This window comes from Argiope bruennichi, chromosome 4 (assembly GCF_947563725.1).
Source record: "Argiope bruennichi chromosome 4, qqArgBrue1.1, whole genome shotgun sequence".
Lineage (NCBI taxonomy): Eukaryota > Metazoa > Arthropoda > Arachnida > Araneae > Araneidae > Argiope > Argiope bruennichi.
In genome coordinates, this window is record NC_079154.1 from 130,251,745 (window position 1) to 130,279,339 (window position 27,595).

The 27,595-nt window shown below is 31.5% G+C and overlaps 2 protein-coding genes across 2 annotated transcripts; one reads left to right on the forward strand and one right to left on the reverse strand.

Annotated features, from left to right (window-relative positions):
- The first annotated feature begins 2,320 nt into the window (after window positions 1-2,320).
- LOC129966452 (uncharacterized) lies at window positions 2,321-7,043 on the forward strand. The gene is made up of 4 exons (XM_056080876.1): window positions 2,321-5,047; window positions 5,195-5,794; window positions 5,942-6,083; window positions 6,958-7,043. The coding sequence occupies exons 1-4, from the start codon at window positions 2,321-2,323 to the stop codon at window positions 7,041-7,043; spliced, it is 3,555 nt and encodes a 1,184-aa protein (XP_055936851.1).
- A 550-nt stretch (window positions 7,044-7,593) lies between these two features.
- Window positions 7,594-10,078, reverse strand: LOC129966453 (uncharacterized protein F54H12.2-like). The gene is made up of 3 exons (XM_056080878.1): window positions 9,064-10,078; window positions 8,478-8,707; window positions 7,594-7,653 (listed from the first exon to the last, which is right to left on the reverse strand). The coding sequence occupies exons 1-3, from the start codon at window positions 10,076-10,078 to the stop codon at window positions 7,594-7,596; spliced, it is 1,305 nt and encodes a 434-aa protein (XP_055936853.1).
- Window positions 10,079-27,595: the final 17,517 nt, after the last annotated feature.

Here is a 27,595-nt window from a genome sequence, read left to right on the forward strand (position 1 = left end):
AATTTTATACAAACTACCAAAAATATATATATAAAAATTTCATAAATTCACTAGTTAAAGATTTATTTAAACTTTCTTTATCCTTACATTCTACGTTTCTGTTAATATAGAATTTTAAAGAAATTTTCCTGTTTTTTCCTGACAAATCCCGTCCTCCTCGATAAAAAAAAGAAAGAAAAAACATCTCACCAGGTGCACTCTAAGGCATTTTTAGACCGGATCGCAGATCCGGGTGACTCCATTTATAAAAATGTCCGGCATTTCCCCACACGGAGACATGATCGTCCTCTTGAGAAAAGGGAGTCTGAAAAATTTCGCCAGACATTGATTTACGCGTAGGTGAAAATTTTTTCCCTACTCCCGAATCTTCTGAAAGAAGTCCTTGTTATTCTAAAAAAAAGTGAGGTGGCTTTGGAAGGAATTTGCGGAACTGGGGAGATAATTCATGGGATCTTTTCCGGGAAACTGGGAGGATGAACTCCAGTTTCTCTATCAATTGCGATTGAATTTGTGAAACTAAGAAATTCCATGCAGCATTAAAACAAGCCGTGAATAATGTTCGCATGGAATTTAAAGCATTTAAGATTTTAAATCTATACACGCTAGGGTTTATACAAAAACCGATTTTTTTTGAAAAACCGGTTTTCAAATTCAATATTTCCAAAAAACCGGTTTTAGCCGGTTTTCGAATTTTTGTAAAAATAATAGAATAGGGAAAAATATTTTATATAATTTATATAAAATAACAAAAAACGAAATCAATGTCAAAGTCAAAATATAAAAAATTAAGAATTACATATACATATTACTTACACAAAACAGCAAAAATTCAAACAAAAATTTCAAATAATATTTATATTATTTTCACTCATTAGTAGTGGAAAAAGGAGAGTTCTGGCACAGTTTGACCTCAGTTGACCCCGGTTGAAATGGTGATAGCGAAACCCCTTCTCTGCACCCCTCCCCTCCACAACCCCTTCCAAGACAGATAAGGCTTATCTATCTTTTAGGACTTTGATGATTTTTGGAGTGTTTTTGATTTTTGGAACTTAGAATTTTTTCAGAATAAACTAATTACTAATTATTTTTTGTTTCTTCTTGAATTTAAATTCTGCTTTTCAGGAATACCTTTAGATTTTATTCATTGAATGCAAATTTTGATTAATTCTCATGAAAGCTGTTTTATTGATTATATAAGGCATTATTTTCTTTTATTTTTTTATTTATTTTAATACTGTGATAAAATTTGAATTCAATAGGATTGAATAGAAGTATTATTCAATGGAATAGAAATTTTAAATAATGAAATTTCATTATTTTTTTTTCTTAATCTGTTTTAAAGAAAATGTTAATATTTTATCCATTTGATATACATAATATATATTTCAAAATATATTAGCTTTAATTAATTTTTCTAATCTGATTCAATTGACTCGTCATGTTGAATATAAATTTTCCAATGACAAAGGTGATGATGAAATATTCCTTCAATAAAATATAGAAGTGATCTTTTAAGAAATTCTTTTAATGGTTAAGCATTTCTTAGATATTGAAATTCAACCCGAAATATTAATTTTCTAATGATTTAGAAACATTCAAATTTGAATTTTTTTTAAAGCTTAAAATTGTCCAAATCATTTTATCAAATAAATCTTAAAAGCGATACCTCTCACATTTTAATTTCTTAAATGAAGATTAATGTCTTCCTTCAATCATAGAAGTATATTCTAGATGTAATGCTTATATTTGCCAAAACTCATAGAGACTATCTTTCGAAATGTTATGATAAAAGAGTTGTATTTTATCTCGTGCACATAGTTCTTAGCGTCACTGAATATTTTATCGTAAAAATTTAATGAGTCTTCGACAGTACACACTTTTTACCTAGATAATTCTAATCATCAATAACTCTTCATTAATCTGTTGAAGGAATTTTTTTTTTAATCTGGAATTTTCCGTCTATTGACTGATTTCTGCATACTCTTCGATATCGCTGCTTATTTTATCTTTTAGTACTGAATCATATGGCAAAGATGCCATTTTAATCTCTAATCCTCATGTTACTTTTGAAAATGCTACAAGTCATCGGAAATCTAGTTTATTTTTCATTATCAATCTTGATGCAATTTCCACCCTCAAACACGTTATCAGAAATTCTTAAGAAAATCGAGCACTAATCAAATGCGGGCACATGGAAATTTATCAATGACGTATTATTTAGATTTAAAAAAAAAAATCTTATTGGCTGGAGGATTACTTAAATAGACCCACGTATAGAAAAACCTTCATTCGGCATCTTTCTTTCAATTGTATTGTCAATATGGAATCAATTGAAGATGTTTTTGAAAATTCAGAGTTACCTTTAAATTCTGAAGTTCTCGCTCTTGCTGATTTCGGTGATCTAACAACAGAGCAACTTGATTCTCCATTTGAGGACGATGAAGATGATTCTCCTAAGCAATTTGCATGCAGTTTGTGTGAAAAATGTTTCAATCTGCAATCTAATTTGAAGAAGCACGAAAGGATCATTCATAGAACCAAGTCTCTCGAATGTTTCAAGTGTAAAAAGACTTTTACAAGTATCTGCAATCTAAAGCGTCATACTGAATGGCATGATGATGACGACCGAAGAAGGAAAAGACAGAGGCAAAATTCATCTTCACAGCCCGGTCCCTCCGGTTTTCAAATTGGCGGTGCCACACCAAGCAGGCCTGTGTCAAGATCTAGATCAGCTTTTAACGCATTTGAAACCATTAAAATATATCCCAGTGCTGCCGTTTTGAAGGACTTGGAACTCTTCTTACTCGAGTGTGAGTCAGAAACTATAGAAATCATTGAAAGGAGAACACGAGAAGAACGAGGTATCAAATTTTATTCGGATGTTAAAGTTCGTTTCATGAGAAATATAACAGAAACGGAGCTCGAGTTCTGTGAATCCCATTTCCGCTCCAAATGTGTTACTTGCCTACTGAACGAACCTGCTGAGGAGAAAGTGAAGCAAGGATTTGAAAAAATCAAAACATCATGTGAAGAATTCGAAGGTCAAGGTAGTGGTTGGGTTATCGATGAAATATTATTTCTCGAAGTGAACACCTGTGTATATCGCCCATTAGCCGCATCGACTTATATCCCACTCCCACCTTTTATAGCGAAGAATAAGGCTGTCTTAAATATTAGAAATTCAGACGACAAGTGCTTCCTCTGGTGTGTATTGGCCGCTCTTCATCCAACTGAAAATAATCCACAGCGAGTGACAAACTATCTTCCATTTGTGAAAGACATTAATATCTCTGATTTATCCTTCCCAACTCCTTTATCTCAAATCAAACGATTTGAAAAACTGAACAATATCTCGATTAATGTCTTCGGGTTTGATAAAGAAGTTTTTCCTTTAAAAATTACAACCGAAGCAAAAGAAAGGCATATTAATTTGTTAATGATTTCCAGTGGAGAAAAGCGGCATTATACTCTTATCAAAAATATGAGTCGTTTATTGTCTGATTTAACCAATCATAATGGTGCCAGATTTTATTGTGACTTTTGCCTCCACCGATTTGTTAGCGAAGAAGGACTCATGAACCATAAACTGGATTGTATGAATCAGGGAATTCAGAAAATTAGAATGCCCAGTGAGGAAGAAAAATGGTTACAGTTTAATAATTATCACTTTCAATTAACAGTGCCTTATACCATCTATGCCGATTTCGAATGTGTTTTAGAAACAATTGATACTTGTGACCAAAATCTCCAAACTTCTTTTACACAGCCTATAACCAAGCACGTACCTTGCGGTTATGCCTACGTTGTTGTTGGACCCAATGGTCAAATGGTTGAACCTCCCACTGTGTATCGCGGAGAAGATGCAATCGTGGATTTCCTGAAAAAGATGATCAAAGAAGAAGAATGGATTTTTAAGAAAATAAAAGAAGTGAAACCGATGGTCTTTACTTCTGACGATGAGAGACATTTCCTTGAGGCAGTAAACTGTTGGATTTGCGAGCAACCTCTGAAAGGAGATAGTGTTCGAGATCACGATCATCTTACGGGTGCTTATAGGGGTGCTGCTCATAATAGCTGCAATTTAAAATTCAGAATTGCTAATCATATTCCTGTTCTGATTCATAATTTACGAAATTATGACTCGCATTTGTTGATGCACGGAATAGGAAAATTTAAGGAGCAAAAAATCTACTGCATCCCCCAAAACAGTGAAAAATATATTTCATTTTCATTTGGATCCTTACGTTTCATAGACTCTTTTCAATTTTTAAATACTTCATTAGAAAAATTGGTGCAAAATTTAAAACCTGATCAACTTCATCTCTGCAATAGTTATTTCAAAGCAAATTCTCAGTTGATTACTAGAAAAGGTTGCTATCCATATGATTATTTCAATACCTTTTCAAAATTTAGCGAAACTTGTTTGCCACCCAAATCGGCATTTTATAACAGCCTTTCAAATGAAGATGTTTCGGACGAAGATTACGAATATGCCAAAAAGATCTGGAATGTTTTCGATATGCATACACTCGGAGATTTTCACGACTTGTATGTTATAAGTGATGTTCTTCTCCTCGCAGACGTATTTGAAAACTTCCGGAAAATTTGCTTGGACTATTATAAGATCGACCCATGTCATCTTTATACTGCGCCTGGGTTGGCATGGCAGGCATGTTTAAGAATGTCAGGTGTGAAATTGGAACTTCTTACTGACATTGACATGCATTTATTTATTGAAAAGGGAATTCGTGGTGGAGTTGCGATGATTAGCCATCGTTTCGCCTCTGCCAATAACTCACATCTGTCGAATTACGATGCAAGCAGACCTGATTCATTCATTATGTATTGGGACGCCAACAACTTGTACGGATGGGCAATGTCTCAGAATCTTCCTACTCATGATTTTTCATGGACTCATGAAGACGTGGACTTTATGAATATCCCCGAAAATTCCAATGTTGGCTATATCTTCGAAGTAGATTTGGAATATCCTCATGAACTTCATCATGCTCACAATTGCTACCCCCTGGCTCCTGAGAAAATTGCAGTAAGTCCTTCTGACTATTCATTATATACCAAAGAAATAGCCCAAAAATTAAATTTTAATGTATCTAATCCCTCTGAAAAACTTATCCCTAATCTTCGAAATAAAATTAAATACGTTGTTCACTATCGAAATTTGAAATTTTATGTTGAATTAGGATTAAAAGTAACAAAAGTTTACAGAATTTTAAAATTTAAACAGAGCCCATGGTTAAAAAACTATATTGATTTCAACACTGAACACCGCAAAAAGGCAACTAATAATTTTGAAAAAGATCTTTTTAAACTTTTAAACAATGCTGTTTTTGGAAAAACGATGGAAAATCTTCGTAACAGAGTGACTATTGATTTAGTGACTGATGAAAGAAAAAGCAGAAAATTGATTGCTTCCCCTGCATTTCATGCCTTTACAATTATAAATGATGATCTTGTTTCTGTACAAAGGAAAAAAACTTCGCTGCTTTTAAACAGACCTATATATGTCGGTTTTTCTATTCTCGATATATCTAAAATAATAATGTATGATTTTCACTATAATTTTATTAAGAAATTGTACGGAGAAAGAGCAAAATTGCTCTTCACTGACACCGATTCCTTATGTTATTGCATTCACATATTAGATATATATAAAGATATTTATGAAAATATCAGTCTATTTGATACATCTAACTATCCCCCAAATCATTTTCTGTATAATCCCATAAATAATAAAGTTCTCGGGAAAATGAAAGACGAATTAAGTGGCAATATTGCATGTGAGTTTGTCGGCTTGAAAGCCAAAATGTATAGTTTAAAAACTTTACAATTTGAAAAACAAGTCGCAAAAGGAGTTGCCAAATCCATTTTAAAAAATAAAATTCAGCATGAAGACTATAAAAATTGCATATTTAATGTTCAGAGAACTCGCCATGCTTTTAAAACTATCTCGAGTTCTCGTCATGTATTGAATACTATTCAATGTAATAAAATTTCCCTTTGTCCTTTTGACGACAAACGTTATGTTCTTGAAGATGGTATTTCTACTTTAGCCATAGGTCACTGTGATATAAAATAATTATCTTTTGTATATACCATTATTCTTTTGTACATACCATTGTATATCCATTATTTACTTCATGTCATAATTCAGTGTATTATTTCATTTTCTTATGTTAAACTAGTGACTTAAATTATTATTGAATTATTTTATTTTTCATAATCTTTCATTTTTAAAAAATCATAAGTGATTTGATTAATTGAAGGAGTTTGTTATATAATGCTTGAGCCAATTGTTCTTTGAAAATTGTAATTATATTTATTTTATCGTAATCCTAGTTTTAAATTAAAAAAAAATATTTCATAGAAGAAATTGTATAAATTATGTAGTGTTTTATATTATCACATCATTTGCAATGGAATTTCCATCGATTGCGCACCCTTTTTCCATGATCGTAAGTGGACCTTCAAACTCAGGAAAAACAGTTTTTGTGAAACGACTGCTTGATTCCAAATTAATCCACCCCCTCCCTTCTAAAATTTTATGGTGTTATGGTGCATATCAGAGACTTTTCGATGAGATGTCCGGTGTTGAATTTCATGAGGGTTTACCTTCCGATATTGACACTATGAGTGATTGCCTTGTTGTTGTAGACGACTTAATGGACCAAAGTTCAAATTTAAAACTTTCTGATTTATTCACGAAAGGAAGTCATCATAGAAACCTTTCGATTATATTTATCGTACAAAATTTGTTTCATAAGGGTAAAGAGATGAGAAATATTTCCTTAAATTCTTCGTATCTGGTCTGCTTTAAAAACGTGAGAGATAAACAACAAATATCTTGTTTAGCTCGGCAAATGTACCCGTCACAGTCTAAATTTCTTTTAGAAAGTTTTAAAGATGCAACTCAGAAACCCTTTGGTTATTTGTTTTTAGATCTTAAACCTGACAGAGAGGAACGTTTACGTGTTCGCACAGGAATATTCCCCGAAGACAAAAACATTGTCTATATCCCCAAATAGTCTTGAGCTTCAAAGTTTAATTATAAGCATATAAAAAAGAAACACGCATTGCGAACATTTCAGTAGAATGAAAAATGTCAGTTCGGCACCATCACGAGCATTTGGAGCTTTTAGCAAAAAGCAAGGCAAAGAAACAATTTTTACAAAAATGTCCTAATTCTTTAATCAAAGCTGTGTGCGAGTGTGCTATTAACGCTTTAAAAGGAAATGTTCCTCTGACGAAACGTCAGAAAGATAGACTTGTCCCATTCAAAAAGGTTGTGAGAAAATTAGGTGATAAATCTATTCCCCTGTATAAAAAGAGAAAGCTGTTGGTTCAAAAGGGGGAAGGATTTTTAAGTTTTTTGATCCCTACTGCACTGTCGGTTATATCTTCCCTCATTCATGGAACACACTAAAAAATTTATCTTAGTACCCGAAGAAAGGCTTCAAAATTTTGCAGTAGAACATTTATCTGAATTAGATCGTCAAATGAAATCAATTTTACAGAATAATAAAATAAGTGATTCAGAAAAAATTATTTTGTATCAGCAAATTCTTCAAAAATTTGTTAACTTTCGTCTTTCACAAGAGGAGAGTAGACATAATGATAAAATAGATCAGGAATTTTCTGAAAAAGAAACGGAAGCAGAAAATGAGGGAAAAGATATTCCGAATGAAGATTCTAAATTCATATTAGCGAATCAAATGAAGGAGGAAACAGGAACGATTGAAGAAGAAATAGAAAGATCGGCACCAAAAAAATTTAAACATATGACTCCAAAACTTATCAATTTCTTTCGAGAGAATGAAAAAGAAATCTTTTGGTCACCTCAAAAAGAACTTGTTATCAATGGTAAAATTATACGAAATACTAATGTTGTTGATTTAATTATACATTTAATCAGAGATAGAAAAGAAAAGCCTTATGGTCATGAATTGTTTTATGATACTTTAAAGAGAAAGAAATTTCCATTGACTTTTGTTAAAAATAAGTATTTAAAAAGAAATGTATTGTATGCAAAACCTATTCAATGGATTGAATATTGAATGTGTATTTATTTGTCAATAAAACATATTATTTATCATACATTTGTGTCTTTTTTTTTTTTCCTTCCTTTTATTTTACATTAATAACATCATAAATTTAAGTTGTAGTTTTAATTCATAAATGAAATTTACGGTTAGGTGTATGCATGAAATTCAAATAAATAAAATAAAATAAAATAAAAATAAATGAATAAAATAAAAAGTTTATAAAAGACAGACAACATTTTAAAACGAAATATTCTTTATTTATCTCTTAAAAATCAAGTTTACATTATATCTTTCTTTAAAATAACGATACAGGCGAAAATCATTTTGCTTGCTGTGAACTAATTCATATAAAATATAATCCATAGAAAAACCTTTACTTATTTTCAAAAGAAAATAGACGCAGTAGTGACCGCATACATTTGATGTCAAACTTTGAAGCGGTGTCTTGTTCCATTTAACAGCCAAAAACTGTTCACTATATCTTGAAATGTAGCTGCCGTAAGCTGTAGGCGGTAATCCGAATGAGTCAAAGAATTCTAAAGTATTTTCATCTTGAATATGCATAGCCAACCAGTGGGATCCTTCTTGATCATGAGTATCAGTATTCACGACCAATAAAGCCCTTTTTCTAACTGGAGGTAATTGATCTGATGAAAACACTCCAATAAAATATCTTGATGCATCTTTATCCTTAGATAGAATTCGGTGGATTTGTGACCCAAACATCAGTTTCCAAAATCGTAAAGAACGTTTCTTGTTTTATTAATCTCAATCATAGATTCAAACTCAGCAAAAACAATCAGTGAAACTGTTTGCTCGAGAGCTTTACTAAATTTCAGTTCAATTCTTAGATTACTGTGTCTTATCAAGTTAAAGTGTTCTCCATCGCACAAGTCAGGAGATAAGTCGAATAGCAGGAGGGTATAACCTTGTGAAAATTCAGTTCTCGATATATATAACCCTTCAGAATTTAGAAATAAATTTTGATATGCTCTTATAAAACTTCCTTTCTCAAAGTCGAGTTCAAGAGGTTGATGTGGCATCGGCTGCCCATCCACATACACTCCGACAAAATTCATGTCGTAATGTTTAAATTCAAACGGAGATTTTTTGGGGTTTCCATTGAATGCATCGTTGTCAACGCAAGCTAAAACCAGTCTTTTCGGCATTTGTCCTGAGAAAACATTATCTTGAACAAAAGAATAACTTGACTGAGGTATCGAAAAAACTTTGCAAGTAACTCTATCAATGGGGTATTTGGCTGTGGTTTTTTCTAAAGCCTTTGCATGTCCGATAAGAACTCCTGGATTCAAACGGACTTTTCTGACAAAGAGTGAAACATGATCAAATATAATTTTATATCCTTCATTTCCTAAAAGGCAAAATTCAGGTTTACTTCGAATTAATTTGATTTTCAAATCAACCAGGTTAAGTAAGAGTCTATCTTGATTGAATATATCAACATGAAGTCGTCCAATCATATCAACAGTTTCGCTGTTTTTAAATAGAGATGCTCTTTTGTTGAATCCTTCATTAGGAGTTGCACTTGCTTGGTCGAAAATGTTGAAACGACCAGCTGTATCCTTGTAATATAATTCAGAGGTAAGTTGAGAAGTTTTACTGTCTAAACCATGGTTTAAAAGAGTTTCTATCATAGCACGATATGCATAAGTATTGTTGCTCGAAGAAATGTTTCTTCCATTCAAACTCACATCGACTTGAGAAAATAAGGAATGAAGAAATAAATTAACGGGTCCAACTTTGTCTTCTGTAGTTAGTGTTTTTCCGTCACTTTTTAAAATTTTGGCTTTTACTTGCAATAGAGTCTGAGACAAATCGAGATATTCTTCACCACTTCCAGAGATTAGAAATTCAATGGGTCCTCCATCTGACGCATTAGCTATCGGATGAAATTGAACCCAATGTCCTTTTTCAATAACTGTTTGAGTTGGTGGAAGTGTAAATAAATTGAGTTCGGATTTTGCGCATTCGGGAGAATCCTTCAAGAGAAAAGCCATTTTAATTATGAATCAAAAATATCGTGTCCTCTCGCTTTCTTTGCTTTTGAGGAAATGAGTCGTCTTGAGAATTTTTTCTTTCTTTTATACTTTTTCCCTTTCCCGAGCATGTCATCAGCTCTCTGAATAGCCTGCTTTGCTAATTTTTTCCCTGTTTCTTTGGCCCTATGTTCAGCCGATTCCTGTAAATTTCGTCCTTCCAATAAATCTGTTGCTATCTGAGTTCCAGTTCTTAAAACTTCCTTTCCTACTGACTTTGCTCCTCTCGATATGAAAGGTAGGGCAGTGCGGAACAATCTTCTGAACCATCCACCGATGCCATAGCCTTTTTGAAACGATTGGCCATGATAATAGGATAGACCATTTCCCGCTTGATTGGCGTAATAGTCTTCATATTGTTTTATGCAGCACTGATATGGAACAAACATCTTACGTTTAGCAGTTTTTATATGTAAATGATTATCTTCTTCACTTTACTTTTCTTTTTATACTAGCTGTCGCATTCGAAAGTGTAACACCACTATGACTCTTCCTCTTTCAAAGGGTACTAATTCACCAGAGTGAAGTCGAAGACTCATTTCAATTGTTTGAAAGTGTTGTCGCAGGACGGGAACATAATGGGGCCGGACAAAGTGCGCATTAACAACTTCCCCGTCTTTACCCTCCACTTTAACAATTTTTAAAAGTGGGGCTTGAACATCACCGACAATCTGAGACTCCACCAAATCACAATATACATATATTACGGGAAAAGCTGCACTGGGGTCTGCAATAAATGGACTCTCGACATTTCCGCCCAATTCGCCTGGTTCGAAACCCAGAAGTTCCGAGATACCTTTATGAAGAATAACTTTAGCTCCTCCCTTCGTCTTAATTCTTACCCTTTTGATAACTGGATGATAGGTCATTTCAATTTTATTTTTAAAGGACTCTAAATACATTCCATTGAGAATATCAGGTATAGTCTCATAACATCCAGACGGAATTCGTCTGGCGATTGATTTTCCATCACCCAAATCAAAACCGAATAAATTGTTATTTGATCTTATGTTATACCACGTATGTGGATAAATTAAATCCACTAAGCCAACTTCCCATCCACCATCTATGGTTATTGGCGTAGGAAGCTGTGTAATAAAATGAGAAATTTTATTTTCAGGAAAAAAGAGCTTAGAACTATCGCTAACAAGCGTTAAGTAGAACGACATCTTTCTAACTAACTAAGTAAATATGAACTTTCTGTTCTTATAGTAATTTCACATCATGCACCCAAGTATTAAACTTTTCTGGATAGCCTCGAAACTTTACAAAATATTCTAATTGCCCTTTCCGTGTTCTCGTTTTCAAAATTTTTTCAACAGGATAAAACCCAGAATCGATCACTTTTTGAAGCTCCTGTTCATAAAAAGTGCCTTCAATTTCTTCTCCATTTAAATCTTTTATTTTATAAACAACAGGATTTCTCAGGAGAACTCGATCAACGGTAAAAATTTCTATTGTCCAATTCTGATCATATCCTTTTTCAAATAAAAGTTTTTCTTTGCTGATTCGAACTGTATCGCCCACTTTGAATTTAGGTTTCATTAATTTTATCTTTTGATCTGCATAAAGATTTTTCCAAGCCTGACCTTGATTTTCAAAACTAACCGAAGCAGGAGTCATCCGTATGGAACGATGCCAAGTATTATTATAACTAAATATTAGTTTATCAATGACATCAATATATCGCTTCGTATTCTTCTCTGTAAAATATTTCCACATTTTTGTTTTAAGGGTTCTATTAAACCTTTCAACTACAGATGCTTTTGTGTTATTATTCGTAACAAAAAATTTTATCTTCATCCTTTTTAGATAATTTTGAAAAAGTTTGTTAACAAATTCTTTACCCCTGTCTGTTTGGAGTTTAAGTGGTGTTCGTTCTGAAAAAATCATTTTAAAAGCAGAAATAATCGTTTTCGAAGCCTTACCTTTCAAAGGTATAGCCCAAGCATATTTGGAAAGAATGCAAATACATGTTAACAAATAATTATAACCATCATTAAATTCTGATAAAGAACGCATATCAACTAAATCTGCCTGAAATTGCTGATTCATTTGATTAACTAGGACTTTATTTTTCTTAAACTTCTTCCTAATAGCCTTATGTAAAGTATAAGATTCCTTTTTAGAAAGCCAATTTTTAATCTCTTGCCTACGGTAAGCACCATTAGTTGCTTTAAATAAAGCCTCTACTCCTCCAAAACTGCCAGGATGTTCAGGATTTTCATAGGCTGTTTCAAGACTCATTTTAACATTAGGTTACAGACTATAAAATTAAGACATGCTAACTCGATAAAGTCAATTAATGAAATAAAAGAAAAATATAAATTGGCAGTATATATTTATCAAATATGCAATACTTCTAAGGATTGAAACATTTTAAAAACATGTAAATCATTTAAAACAATATTAAAAATAACAGTAAATAAATCAATAAAAACAATATTTATATTAAAAAAAATAACTTTTTATTAACGATAAGGCATGAGATCAGATGAGATATACATCTCACTAGCATTTTCTACAAGCAAATTCATATTCAGATTATTCAAAAAAGTTTCATTGACATAATTCAGCATTTGCAGATTCTTTTCAGTGAAATCTTTTGCAATAAGTTCAATGTCCATAGACGAAAGAGCTAAGTCTCCGTAATTACTGTATCTCCTATCATGATTCATTGTGATACAGTCATGTCCTAACTGATTTGGCTGATTTTCCAGACAGCCATCGCAAACCATTACATCGTCCAGCCGGGCCTTCAGATGTTCAGACAGGATTTCAGTAAGCGATGTGGATAGCACCATGCAAGCGTCACTCTGCTCCATTTTTAAAGTTGAGCGTGGAGACCGCGAAGACACTTCTGAAAGGATTTTCTTTTTTAGAAAGTTCCCAAACAGTAATGATTTGCAGCTTTCACTTATCTTTTTTCTGATGCATTGCAGTCGGTCCCATTCGGCTTCATTAAGGAGACAAACAGACGGAAGGAATTGTCGTGAAAAGTCTTGTTTGGTAATATAACGCTGAAACGAGACATGTGGGACATTCTCAATCCACTGGCTGGCAAGGAATAACGAATCACAAATCACGTTGACTTGTAACTTCTCAGATGGCATTTGGAGTCTATCGATATCTTTAGATAGGGATTCCCATACAAAAGGAGAGAAGCTGACTCCGTTTTTGGTTGGGAAGATTCGGCCATGGTCGTCAGTTCTAAATTTTCTGATGTGGACGTTCAGAGCATTTCCAAAATCACTCACCACAGCATACTTGTCTCCACCAAGGTGATAATGGTGTGGAGGGATGGAATCAAGAGTGAAACTGCTATTAGTGGAAGGCGCAGGCACTTTCTTAGCAGGAGGAGTCGAAGCAGATGCATTAGAAGCACGTTTCATTTTGAAGAGATGTTGCAGGGTTGTTCAAGAAAACACTTTAGAATGGTATCAGAGCAGAATGATTTTACAAAAGAAAGTAAGAAATTTATACAGAACTCTAAAAGATTGATAAAAACGTTTTAAAATATCATTGGCCTAGCCTAATCATTTTGGACTTTCATTGGCTGAAGTAAATCGTGAATTATTTTATTATCAGAAAATGACGATCATGATGGAAAGCGAAGTTGAATATTCTAGAAGTTCTTGAAATGAAATTAATGATAAAATTTTTTTTGATAAATTCAACGGATTAGAATTATCAATATTAAGCAATGAGACAGACAGAAATGTATGATAAAACATTTCTGATAGTTCTATGGAATTTATGATTAAAATTATCGCACAATGAGTCGAACCCAATAATCTCTAATCAAACATGGCGAAATAAACTCTGATGAAGACATAATTGAACATTTTTAAATGTGGTATAGTATAATTTTTATCAATATATTTGAAACAAAATGTTACCATTATAGGTCCTCATGGCTGAATGGTTATAATCACAGGTTTCTAACATTCAGTCATGAAGACTTTTAGTTTCGAATCCAACTGGTTAACAAAGTGTATATCAGTAAAATAATAAAAATAATTTGTAAATAAGTTATAAACTACGTGATTATAATTTGGTGTAGTGTTAAGTTTTTTAAATATATATATATATATAATATAAATCCTTGGAAGTCAGAGAAAAAGTAAATAATAAAGCCTGGAGAGAGAAAAAGTAAACAATAACAAGTCAGTTCTAATGAATACAAATTAATTAGTGGCAAAATAAAATGATATTGAGTGGGGGGGGATAATTTAAATTTAATTTGTCTTTGATATAAATTGTCGAAGTCCCAAGAAACATCGAATACATTTTCAAAGTCCGAAAAGAAAGATAAGCCTTATCTGTCTTCGAAGGGGTTGGGGAGGGGGGGGGGGGGTGAGTTGCAGAGAAGGGGTTTCGCTATCACCATTTCAACCGGGGTCAACTGAGGTCAAACTGTGCCAGAACTCTCCTTTTTCCACTACTCTCATTTTAATTTCTCCTTAGAAAATTGGATTTTAAAAAACATAAAACATCCACTGAACGGTGGCTAAGCCTTGTTCTTATTTTGGACACAATATTGTCTGAAACTGAAAATACTTGTTCAGTAGCTACTGAGCTTGGGTTTATAGTTATCATGGCATCAAATAACAAATCTAAGTTTTTAGTTCCTTTATTCGTTGACTCAAATAATGAAAATTCTGCTTTCAATGTCTTTGGATTTGTAAGTTTTTCTTCAGGGTCTTCAAAAAACTTTTGAATTTATTTTTCCATGGCTTTTTTTAAAAAAACTTTAACTCTGATGAGTATTTTCTTCGATTTGCTCTTCATCAGAATTGGTTTCCACATAAAAATTCAGAAATATTCTAGACAGTATCTTTCCAGATAACTCAATAATTTCAGTTTTTGAAGCTAAAGAAAGAACACTAGATTTCTTCGCTGAACTAGAAATGTGCAAATACAGCAAAAGAGTTGCTAATTCTACTTCTTTCTTGAATTCGTTTTTCTTAAGCATATAATAATTTCAAACTTATTTCAGTGTTTAAATTTTTTAGTTTATTTAACAGAAATTCTGATATACCTTTTTCTTATTAATAAATTGTTATCTCGTCGCCCAAGCCTTCAGCTGCTAGACGAATCGGTTCCAACCGATAAAATTCAAAATATTTGTTTGTTTATTTTATTTTATTTATTATTCATTTATTTTTTGAAGAAGAGGAATATCCAGGCTTTCAGGAAAACAGGTTTTCTTAATTAAAAAACTGGTTTTCAAATGTGACAAATTTACTTTAAAAACCGGTCTTTTAAAACCGGGTTTAAAATACCGTCAAATCTTAATACACGCCGGTGAAAATAAAAAAAGTTAAGAAAAATGTGTTTAAAACGCTTTAGCCTTACAATATTTTATTGATAGGAATTTAATTGAAAAGATAATTATTTTTAATAGAATAATCACTGCTGATAAATAGTAGAACTAAATAAGAATGTTAATAATTTTTAAGGCCCTAAATAGCCTTAATGACAGCAACGGGAGATTTTGTTCAAACAATGATGTAATGTCATTTACTTTTTCTTCTGGTATCGCGGTGGCTGGTAGTAAGATTTCAACATCCAAGTTGGGATAGGAAATTCCTGCATCATTAAAAATATGCTATGCATAAAGATTTAGGGCAAGTAAAATATCTCTCGCAGCAACTTCCTCCCACAGGTGTGGTGCAGAAGGCTAATATATCTTAACCGTGATCAAAGTACGATCACTAGTTCTTCAAAAGGTGTCCCGCCGGTGTAATGTGGAAGTTTGGAGAGAGATTGCCCACTCAGATGTCGCCCTCGTTATCTGGCCGCAGTTCAAAATTTTGAGATCCCTCCTAAAATAGCCGTAGTGTTGCGTTGAAAAACGAGACGTTAATATAACTAAACAAAACTGAACTTCAAAATTTGTTGATAATGTGATTGCGGTAAAACAAAATGTTGTCTTCTATAGAAGCTACGGATCGACAGTAATTATTTCTTGATAAATCAATTTTAAAATCAATCAATAATTTAAACCTTTGAATAAAGAAAGTTCACAGAAAATTAAATTTGAAATTGTAAAACGCATTGAAATTTTAAAAAAGGGATTTCCATCTACGTTATTTATCCATCGCTAGAAACGAAGATAAATTTTGAACTGCTTGAATATTTTAGGAGAAACGTTCATTAAATCCAAAAATAAGAGCGAATCGATAATGATATACAAAATGAGAAATAATATTCATTCTGAATTCGAAGATAATTTGGGCAAGTAGCCGGCAAAAAAGACATTTTAAATAGGATGTGAAAAAATTAGAAAGGTTATAGTTTAAATATAAACGGATATAAATAGAAAAGGAAATAGCAGAACTTAATATGAAAGGGCAGATTATCTTTCATTTGGACTAAACTTTATATATATATATATATAATTTAGCCCATAGTAAAATATTGTCTTATTTCCTGATCTAATTCCACTTTCGGTTTAATTAATTCCTTTGTAAAATCAGTGCTACGTATCAAATGAAAGTGATACTTTCGTTGCCCTTGTCAAAGGTCAACACATGTATTCCATCGGCGCGTGGCTGGAAATCCCATGTTATATAAGACTAGTGATCATTTGTTTCGCGTTTTTTCTTACTTCTGCTTTTGTGGTGCAATGTAGCGAACGTGCCTTTTCCGCGTCTCTGCTTGTAAATAATTATGCTTTCACGAAATGGATATTAAAATTAATTTAAAAATATAACATGTCTCTTCAACGTCTTCAAACCTCCAAACCTGCATTCTGCTTCAACAATTCAACAAAATAATGTTATATATATATATATATATATATATATATATATATATATATATATATATATATATATATATATATATATATATATATATATATATATATATATATATATATATATATAAGTTTGTTAGCATGAGATGAAAATAATAATAATAATAAATAAAGGGAATAAACTTCAAGTGTACTTTAAATGGGGGATCCTTTATAAAATTCCAAAATTGAGTTGAATAAATATTTACATACAAAGCATACAAAATCATCTTCTTCTTACTATCTGAATTCTTATTACGTCATTATTTTGAAGTTTTTACCTGAAGTAATTTTGAAACTGATGCTGAAAGAAAATTATTTTTAGGTCATCTCTTAAGAAAGTCGTTTAGTATTCAAATTGCGCAGTATTCCAAATACCAATTGTGTAGTTATTCTTTTATTTTCACACCTTCTGTTAATTCATTCGAATTTTATTTCCAAATATTCCTATGCAGATAAATATATTTCATAATTACATTGGGTGTTGTGATGGAGTTGTAGCAAGGTAAATAAAAGGAATAAATAAGACTATATATATAAAAACTTCTATTCAAGATGACTGTAATCACTTAACTTGTGAAAAGTAATTCTTTACATTGATAAATTTACTCTAAAATTCGAGATTTCTATTAAGCTGTAAAAGGCGCCAGATTTTGATACATATATGCGTTGTCTTGTTCAGTTAGGACATACGGACAATCAAAAAGCAACAGAAATTGTTCCAAAAGTAATTTCTTTTCTGGCACTTGAAAGTTTTAAACGTTTATAATATTTTAAATTTCGAAGGAGATTTTCTGTTTATGATCTATTTCACCTCTTTCCCATTTCATTTTAAGTAAAGTAGTGAAATGAAGTTTGAAAACAGCTCTTACAAGTGCACTCAAGCAAGAAATTAATCAAACCATGTTATTATAAATTGTTCCTTAAAAATGTTCAGTACACCCTTACATAATTCGTAAAATTTACTTCTTTTTCAGTCATTATTGGGGTTTGCAATGTAACCCTCACTTGAATTTTCTGAATATCCAAACTGAAAAATTAGAATGTTCGTATTTAGAATAAATTTAAAAGAGAGGACAGTTTATAGTAGTACAGATTTTCCAGCTATATTTCACGCGAAAACGTCAATTTACAAAATTAAAAAAAAAAAAAAACGATTGGAATGAAAAAAGTTTATTTACCCAATCAGCATTCTCCAGATATTTAGGAAACCGTCAAGTCTGTCATTATAGGTAATTCTGACCACATGTTAAGCAAGAAGAAAAATTGAATTTCATAAATTTATAATAAAACTAAATTTACAAAAACTGTTACAATATTTCTTTTAGACAAATTTTCAAAGCACATGTGAGCAGTTGAAAATACACTTTCTTTTGAATGTGGTAATGATTGTTTTTTTTTTCTTTCCCATATAATATGCATCTATTATTTCTTACTTTAGTGAATACTTTGTTTACCCCAACGTTTCAATGTATCTCATCTTATGATTTTACTTCATCTCTAGTTCGATTGCGGCCTTACATGTGTAATGATTACATTTCAAAGGAATCTACTCAAGAAGTAAGTATTTCTGATTAAAAAAAATCTGATTTTTCGAAATGAGCATCAGAATTATGCAACCTTAAATGACATGATATTAGTTTATTATTTTTTTAAACATAACCAAGTTTATATTTTAAACATATTATTTATTCATTAATTGTCATAAATCATGAAGAGCATCTTTAATATATGTGTATGTTCTTAATATATAATTATTTTTCTGAATATTCGACAAATAATTTTACTGTTAACTTTTGTAACATTCAATTCTTAATGGAAGCCTTATTCTTATTTATTCAGTTTTCTTATTTATATGCCAATACACAATACCGGTGTCATTAAGTTTATAATTTAATTCAAGAAACTTTTTTTTTCCTTTTTGAAACAATATGGCGGTAAAGAAAAAGCATTGAAATCAATTAGAACGACATCTCACTGGAAATGGCGATCAAAAGATCTCTTTATTAGCTTGCTTTCGATGAGCTTCTCTCTGCATTCATTGAAAAGCTACATTCTCGTGCATTAAGCAATTGAAGTTGTTGACAGTCCATTGTGCATAACAAAACAATTAGCACTGAAAAGAGCATTGAAGTTTTCATTGTTGAATTGTTTCGCTTTGAGATGAATGAGAATATGAAATAGGGAAATAAATGTTGTCACTGTAGTTGTCAAAATGCCGGTAAGTTGTTTGTTTAAATTTATTAAATCGCAATGGATTGCTATAAGGTTTCGGCAAATATTCGAACGTAAATTTTTCGAGTTGAAGTAATTATTATTTATTCAGTTAAGCAGCGAAGTATAATTCAAAACATAAAGAAAACACTCTGAAATTTTGATTGACAATAATTCTAATGCGGATTCATAAGTCTCTTCATTCAGTCTATAAGAAGAATTTTTGGTTCTAAATGGTTTTTTTTTTCTTTCTTTCTTATTTTTTGCCTTTTTCTCTGCATTCGCTTGTAGAAGTCCAAATGCATTCTAGAGCCGACAATGACTCATTATCCTTCTAGCTATACTGCGTTCATTGAAAACCAATGCGACAGATAACGTACCATTTTTGATATTTCGTGGATAAAGATTTGGAAATGAATAATAGGCTATTTTTATTGCATTTTTTAAATATCACATAAACTGGATTTTATTATACAATACACCGAGTTTTGAGATAATCCGTTTAAATTTTCCACATTGACGACATTAATGAATCTATGTTTTATTCATTTTAATAAATGTTTCATATATTAATTTTAGATGCACGGAATGGAGAGTAACTTCCAAATTTTATACCCTGGTGCAATGTGAATCATCAGCAATATAAAAATAGCATTCAACTGTAAAAACATAAATAACATATAATTTAATACTCTATTTATGAAATCTGCTTATTATTTGAGTAAGATAAATCATCACTAAGATACTAATGAATATAAAGAAAGTAAGCAGCTTCTTTAATAAAAAGAATTATCAATAAAAACGAATGAGCCTTTCTTGAAACTCTTGCTCAGACTTTCTTAGTTCTGTAAAGAATTTGACTCGAAAATTGCCAGAAGGTAGATGGCAGTACCGTATTGGTGTAGCTCAAAAATATGATGACATCACATATACGGTAGTACGTTTGGCAGAAGGAGATTATTTTTCGGCGGGAGAGAGCGTGGTGTTGTGCTATGTGATGTTGTGTAGTGTTTAAAGTAAAAGGCCTTGATGCCTGGTGATGGTGTTGTATTTTGTGGATTATGATAATGGTCGTGGGAATGGATTTACAAATATTGTAATGTATGAATTTCCTATTGTTTATATGTTGTGAATGTTTTTATGGTATGTGTTTTATGTTGTGAATGTTTTTATGGTATGTGTTTTATGTTGTGTGTATTGTCCGACTGTGATGTTATTAATAAACAAATTTGAGAGACAAATTTGGCTAATCACTCGGCTATACTTTGATGACATCACAGTTCATCCCTTACATTATTGCTTTGAGGAATCTCAGATATGAAAACTAATATTATTCCATTAAACAAATGAATCAACAAATTATTGACTAACGGTCCAGTTTGGATTGCAGAAACTCCACCATCGTTTCCATTTGATTGACAATATAGCATATATATTGCTTTTTGGGAATTATTCGGTCTTTGTACATTTTATCAATGTCAATTCAGTATATCGCTTTGGATTCCATCCATATAATGAATCCTTCATTAAAATATTCACTGTTGTCAGACTATGACCATTCATGTAAATATATTACCGCATCATCTTTTTCTACTTCTTGTTCATTTGACATCACTCGTTGAATAATGTTTAAAAGTAATTTTAATCCCTCAATATTTATACTGAAAATTAATTGTTCACCATTCGCACAGAGTGTTCAATGATGGAAATAAGTATATCTATTAGATTTGAAGGAAAAAAAAAGTTTTTCTTTCTTTCAGAGGCATATCACTATGCCTCTGATTTATAATGAAATTGGCATATTCTAATAAAATATGGCATTTGCACCAAAAAAATAAATAAATAGCCATCTTATCAGCTTAAAAATGGATGTTGAGGCAAATACTTTATAGGTATTTTTGTTACTGCAGTCATAATAAGAAAAAAAAAAAAAAACAATGGATGCTGATATGAAAGATTATCTATTCATTGTAATCATTCTGAATTTATAGATTTCGCGCGCTCCCTATGCAGTTCTTTTCTAGACTCCATCGTCCCTTCCCATAAATTCCAATGGAGACAGTCTTCAATAATCGAAATCAATATCTGAACCGACAGGAAATCACTTGTCACAAAACAAGGCAGCAATAACGCCCCTGTATAAATACAAAGCGGCGGCCTGGATCTAGTCATTTTTATTACATAAAGTAGAAGCAGTTAAAATAGAAACACCCCATACGAGTATTTATGAGGAGAACTTTAATATCCGAGGGGAGGCATTTTTCTCGGTCTTAAAGAGGTTTAGCGTTAAGTTTTTATCCCCTCAATGAGAAGGGTCTGAACGGTGACCGGAATGAGTTTTATTGCAACGATAAAAGCGGAGATCGACCCGGTGTCGGGTTGAAAAGTAGGTAACGATCTGCGATTAATCCCCCCCAGCTCTAAATCTAGGAGTCGACTGATGTATGCCCCGAATTTGTGAGAATGCGACCATTCAGAGACGAAGTGAGGGGGGGGGCGCTTTTTTTACTATTCCATAGCGTCGTTTCTTTTCTCGTTACAGAGTTTCGAACCGTTTTACGACTCAAATGTACCTTCTGGTTACTGTTTGCCGTAAAAAATGGATCAATATTTCTTTTTGTGATTACTTAAAGAGTTCAAACCTTACCACAAAGCATTTTTAATTATAGCAATGAATTCGTCTGCATTCGTTTGTAACAAAATGGCATTTATTATCCGAAACAGAACTAGTGTGATAATAATGATAAATGGTTCTCTAACGATGCAATAATCTCATACATCTTATATTGTATGGCGTTAAAAAAACGTACATTATTGGTCTCCAAATTATTTCTCGCCTGCCCATAGCTTTAGTCCTACTTAGTATATGATAAAATTGCTACATCTAGGGATGAATATTTTATTTATAAATTCGAAAATACTCACAAAGATGGAAGAGCTAACCCAAGATTTGTTGTGGCTTTGGAGTTGAAAACACTATGAAAAAGAATATCTACCTAGAATTTACAAACCCCTTGCGTTAGTAAAGTTAGCCCCTATCGTTATCGTAAGCCACTATAATAGTACGCCATAACCATTTAAAGCATAATAACTCCTCGGTCAGTGAGCTCTCCTTTTTATGAGATGATGTGCAGGATTTAGAACTCACAAATATTTAAGTGGATCGGAAACTTTTTATGTCTACACTGAGAGAAGTACTGCATCTTTATCGCATTTTAACCTTTTTGAAATTTTCAAAAATGTGTTGAATTCTCGATTCCATCGACGAGTCAAATTCTGAACTTTTAGTTGAAATATGGCTGGCACTTCAGACAAATGAAACTACCAAAAAACAATTCATGAGTCGTTTTAGCAGATTGACGTTTCTCCTTTCTCTATATCTTTGATAAATTTCTCATGAACACGATTTTTCCATCGGGGAGGATGAATGTCGTACATATATTCTAAATGCTGCACTATCGTAGTTACCTGTTAGGCATCCTCAACTGTCTTTAAGCAAATGGATTGAAACAGAATCAGAAGTCATTTACATTAATCATTTGTATTTCTTGCCATATATATATAATTCATTGGAATTTGAAAATCCCCCCTATATATTATATATATATATATAGGGGGGACACAATTATATATATATATATATATATATATATATATATATATTGTGTCAAATTATAATTGTGTGTATTACTTAAATTTATCGTCAAATATGGAAGACGTAGTAGAGAAAAAAATCTACAACTATTTTCAGTTTTTTTTTTTATTTTATTTTATTTTATTTTTTTTTACAAATTATTAAGTTTTAGTTTACTTTTTTTTTTTTTACAAATATCATATATTTCTGTCATCAAACATTTTTCAGGCTAATATATCGTTTCATACGATGTGGCATGTGTTTAATTTACTATTTCTACTTTTCTTTCTAACTTCACATTTGTATTTTAACGCTGGAAAGATTTTAAGTTCATACAAAAATATCTATATGAAACGATTCTGATTACTTTTATTTTATTTCCTTGCTGTTAAGATTTTCAACCGCTAGCTTAAGAACTGCATGGCCTAATATAATTGCAACATTGGATCATTTCTAATAATTGGTTAATATTGGCCATATAAAAGAGACAGATTTAGTGGATTTCGCCAATGTAATTATTTAGAATTCGAATGAATTTCCGCGATTAAATGTAACTGGATATGCTCATAATTGCTTTTAATTATAGTCCATATACGTTTAGCATTTTCTCCGAAAAAATATAAACCAAGTTTTATTTTTTTTTTCAAAGACACCTTGTTTGTGACATTATAAATGAAATATCAGAATACTCTGCTGATACATTTCACATATTTTTCCTGATACTCTCTACAGTCTGCTGTACGTTTACCATATTTTTGAGGATTGGCAAAAACTGTATCTTAGCATTTCGACCATAGGCCAATGATCCGAGATATTAAATCATATATATATATATATATATATATATATATATATATATATATATATATATATATATATATATATATATATATATATATACAAATAAATCTTTTCGAATGAAATAATTTTTTCGATTTTTATTTAGATTGACGTATTATCTCTCATCTGAAATACGTCTTTAAAAAGTAGAAAAACAGTGGAGTTTTAATTTAAAATGGTATTCTAAGTTCTGAAACCAAATGTGTAATGTTAGTATTCATTTCATTCATTCATTTTAATTTCTTAAAATGTTTATGTATGCTACTTTTAAAATAGGACAGGTCACTTTCGAGTAATTTAGGAAAAAAATCTTGTAATTTATTTCTGTCCCCCCCCCGCCACCTTGACGAAAGGTGAAGCGTGATATAATTTTTCTGAATTCTAACTGAAGTTATTAAAGCAACAAAATTTTATACACGATTTTTTGCTGATTAAACATCTGTGGCCACGGCCTATACTCAGATTTCACTGATGGGATTTTTGTCAATCCCCGAAAGTATGAGAAGTGTACAGCAGAATTTCTGAGAGTTTTGATATTTCATCTGTAATGTCGTAAATAAAGATTTTTCGATAAAAACTTGGCTTAAAATGTTTTCGAAAACACATGTTTTATACTTAAACATCACTGGTATGTAAGTATTTTCCCATAGTAAAACCCATAGGTAATAATATAAATTCTTTGTTGTAGTGCTCGAAAAGATTTCAGCGATCAAATGACAAAATTCATGAGAAAAGTTATGTTTCATAAGAATATTTTAATTTTTATTGTATTTGAATAGCAATGCATTTTCTGTAAGTATAAATTTATATTTAAAATAAATTTTGTTAATTTTCAAACTTATTTTTTTATCTAGGAGTAAAAAAAAGTTTTTTTCTTGCTTCTTTTAATATAAAAGACGATTTTTTCCCTCTTCTTTTAATTTGACATACATATATAATTTTCAATCGTGATTCTTCTGTATTGTCTGCTACTTCTGTACTTCATTTTTAATGCAAACGTAAAAGAGTATTTTGAAGAAAATCCTTCCATACTCATTTCTTTAGAAAATGTTTATAGTATTATGTTCAGTTCATTGTAAAGTATTTTATAAAATAAGTGAATTTTGTTATTATCAAAAAAATTTCATCATGATTTCATTAATGTTTTTCAAAACAATAAAATTTCACATCGAAACAAGATCATGAAAAAACCCTATTTGTAATATTGAGTTTAGTTAAGAGTTAGATCAAGCGAAAACTTTAAAAAAGAATCAATGAAATATTTAAATCAATTGAATTTCAACCTGATGCAAGATCTTGAAAAAGCGATACTTGAAATATTGGTTTTAGTTAAGAGTTAATTCAAACGAAAGCTTTAAATCAATAAAATAGAATTAACGGAAGAATTAAATCAATAGAATTTCACATCGATGCAAGATCATAAAAAAAATTATATGAAATATTGCTCTTAATTAGGAATCAGATCAAACGAAAGCTTTAAGTAAATAGTTTAGCGATGGTGATGAGCTAGGATAGAACCTGGTACCTTGTGGTTACCAGTCCAGTAACTAACCGATTATACCAAAACGATCGCTTGTGTGGAAGAATTGTTAACTGGGTTATATGCTATTCACCACAATAGAATAGAATCAACGAAAGAAAGAAATTAATAGAATTTCACTCCAATGCAAGATCAGGAAAAATGCCTATTTGAAATATTGCTTTTAGTTGAGAATTAAATCAAACGAAAGCTATCATTTTTTAATGAATATTCTGTCTATAAAAGTATGTGTATTGGAAATTGTATCTGTTTTGCTTAATGAATAATAAACTAATTCTTAACTAAAATAGCTTCCCAACATTCATGATAGCAATTGAAATAATGAGAAAAAATTGTAAGAGCTAGGAAATAAAATCCGGTTGTTAATTGTAACGAAATAGTTTCATTATATCAACGTAACTTTTAGTGAAGTAACGCGTGGACAAAGCGAACATCTAAAACTGCCCCAACTTCCACAACATGGGAGTGTATGGGAGTTAAACGCAGTCAATTAAGGCCACATATACCGCATATCTTATGCTTAATCGTATTTTAAACCTTCGATTCCCCATACTTGAAACTCATTCTGCTACAAATACATCGAGATAAATAATTAACAAATCCACTTCTCAATAATACACATATAGCAGGAAATTTATATTTTTTAAAATTTTATTTGCCCACAGTTTACTCGTCCGCCAAAGGATTCAATTTTTCATTTAAATAATTTCAAGCTCATGGCATTCTTTGTAAAGGACTTTATAAACGAATCTTTTTTGCTATCAAAAGCCGCAATTAAACATCCTCTTTCAAAAGAAAAACGAGAAGAAATGATTTTCTTTTGAGCGGGGGCACTAAGAACCATCTCTTACCATCTCTCTTACTCTTACCATCAGACACTAAATTTAATTCTCGTCAAGTTCCGTCCAATCCGATCCGTTTCCTCATATTCTATAAATATTTCATTTATCAGCACCCGCTAGTAAACCGCGAAACATTCAATTCATCAAAAATAGGGCGCACATCCTTTTCGTTTTTTTCCTCTGTCACTACTGGAATTTCTGTATAATATTTGATAGTCTGGGTAGATGAATTTTCTTATTCGTTGGAGTTTTCTGCATTCCCTTGGACGAATATTTCTCTGGGTTTTTTTCTCTCTCTAATGTTATCTAGTGTTCGGTTTTTCTTTTGCACTCCCACAGAGAATACTTTTAAGAAGAGATCCCGCCCCCACCTCGCACTTCTTTCCATTCCATCTCCTGAAGATAAATAAAAGAAAAATCGAAAGGGGAGACAGGATGACGGTGAGGTGAAGATGAAGAAAGATACAGGGATAGAACGTGGCAAATTTTCTAAAGGGTTTAGAGAAGAACTTTTCCAGAAACCACAGTTTAGGAATTGGTTTCGGTGATGTCTCTCCCTCCTTTTTTAAAATTTTTTTTTATTCGTATATTCTAGTCGGCGCCGTAGGAAAAAAAAATGCAGGAGGAATTGACGTGTAAACTCCTCTGTTGATTTAAAAAAAATCAAATGAAGGATTTAAAGGGAGAGAAATAGAAGGAAATATTTTGCTTTTCAACTTACCAACATATCAATTGTTTTTGATTGAGGATTTAGGAAGGGAATTCTTCCATCAGAGGATTAGAAGTACTGATTAATTGAGGCATCAGTATCGCATATATATCTTCTCCCAGAATCTGAAAAACATATTAAAAATATATTTTATCAGTCTGTGTGGCAACACGATAACTCAAGAACGCTTTGAGTAAGACGGATGAAATTTGGTAAATGGACTTAAATCAAATTTTTAGATTTCTTTCAAATTTTCAACAAAATTCATTCAGAGGAAATCTGTCTGTGTTGCTGTACAACTAAACTTGGTAGCTATAATCTTTAAAGATTTATTTATTTAAAATTGGCCATCCATCCAGGTTTAGCAATTTAAATATAGATTCTTTTTAAATTTTCCAACTAAATCTGTCAAAAGATTGAACGCCTTTTGCATTTTTTACAAATATGAAATTTGTGAAACTTAAGGCTATGCTTGCGAGCCCATTCCAATTTGCGATACTGGCGTCAGCCTGTATTTGATAAGGTTTCAGAAAGCTTGATGTAATATGACTCCTCGTCCACTTGTCCAAAGACACCTTTTTAAGAACCTTTCACCTTCGTTCAGGCATTTGGGTGATTCTATTTGCCATATCTATCATATATATGGATGCTATTTGTATCCATTTTTTGTTTTTTTTTTTGTTTTGACGCCTGCTTCGGTCGAAGAAGCAGGCGTCGAGTTTTCTTTTAGCACTTTTTATTCTTCATTACCTCAAAATAAAAAATCCAATTTTTAGTTTTTTTTAAGATTTCTTTGTCTAAGCCAAACACTCCATAGTAAATCATGTTCATAAATACCAAGACTTCTTCAAGACTACACAATGGCTAAGAGCAAAATGCCACTTATCAAAATCAAGT

Excerpts from the sequence above, each read along its gene's own strand:
- LOC129966452 (XM_056080876.1), top strand. The coding sequence starts at position 2,321 with ATGGAATCAATTGAAGATGTTTTTGAAAATTCAGAGTTACCTTTAAAT. Across the intron at positions 5,048-5,194 it reads TGGCTCCTGAGAAAATTGCA|GAATTAGGATTAAAAGTAAC; the intron begins GTAAGTCCTTCT and ends AAATTTTATGTT. Across the intron at positions 6,084-6,957 it reads TACTTTAGCCATAGGTCACT|ATCTTAAACCTGACAGAGAG; the intron begins GTGATATAAAAT and ends ATTTGTTTTTAG.
- LOC129966453 (XM_056080878.1), bottom strand. The coding sequence starts at position 10,078 with ATGGCTTTTCTCTTGAAGGATTCTCCCGAATGCGCAAAATCCGAACTC. Across the intron at positions 8,708-9,063 it reads ACTCGACTTTGAGAAAGGAA|ATCAATTACCTCCAGTTAGA; the intron begins GTTTTATAAGAG and ends TGTTTTCATCAG. Across the intron at positions 7,654-8,477 it reads TTCAAAGTTTGACATCAAAT|AAAATTCCTGATCTATTTTA; the intron begins GTATGCGGTCAC and ends TTTCTTTTTCAG.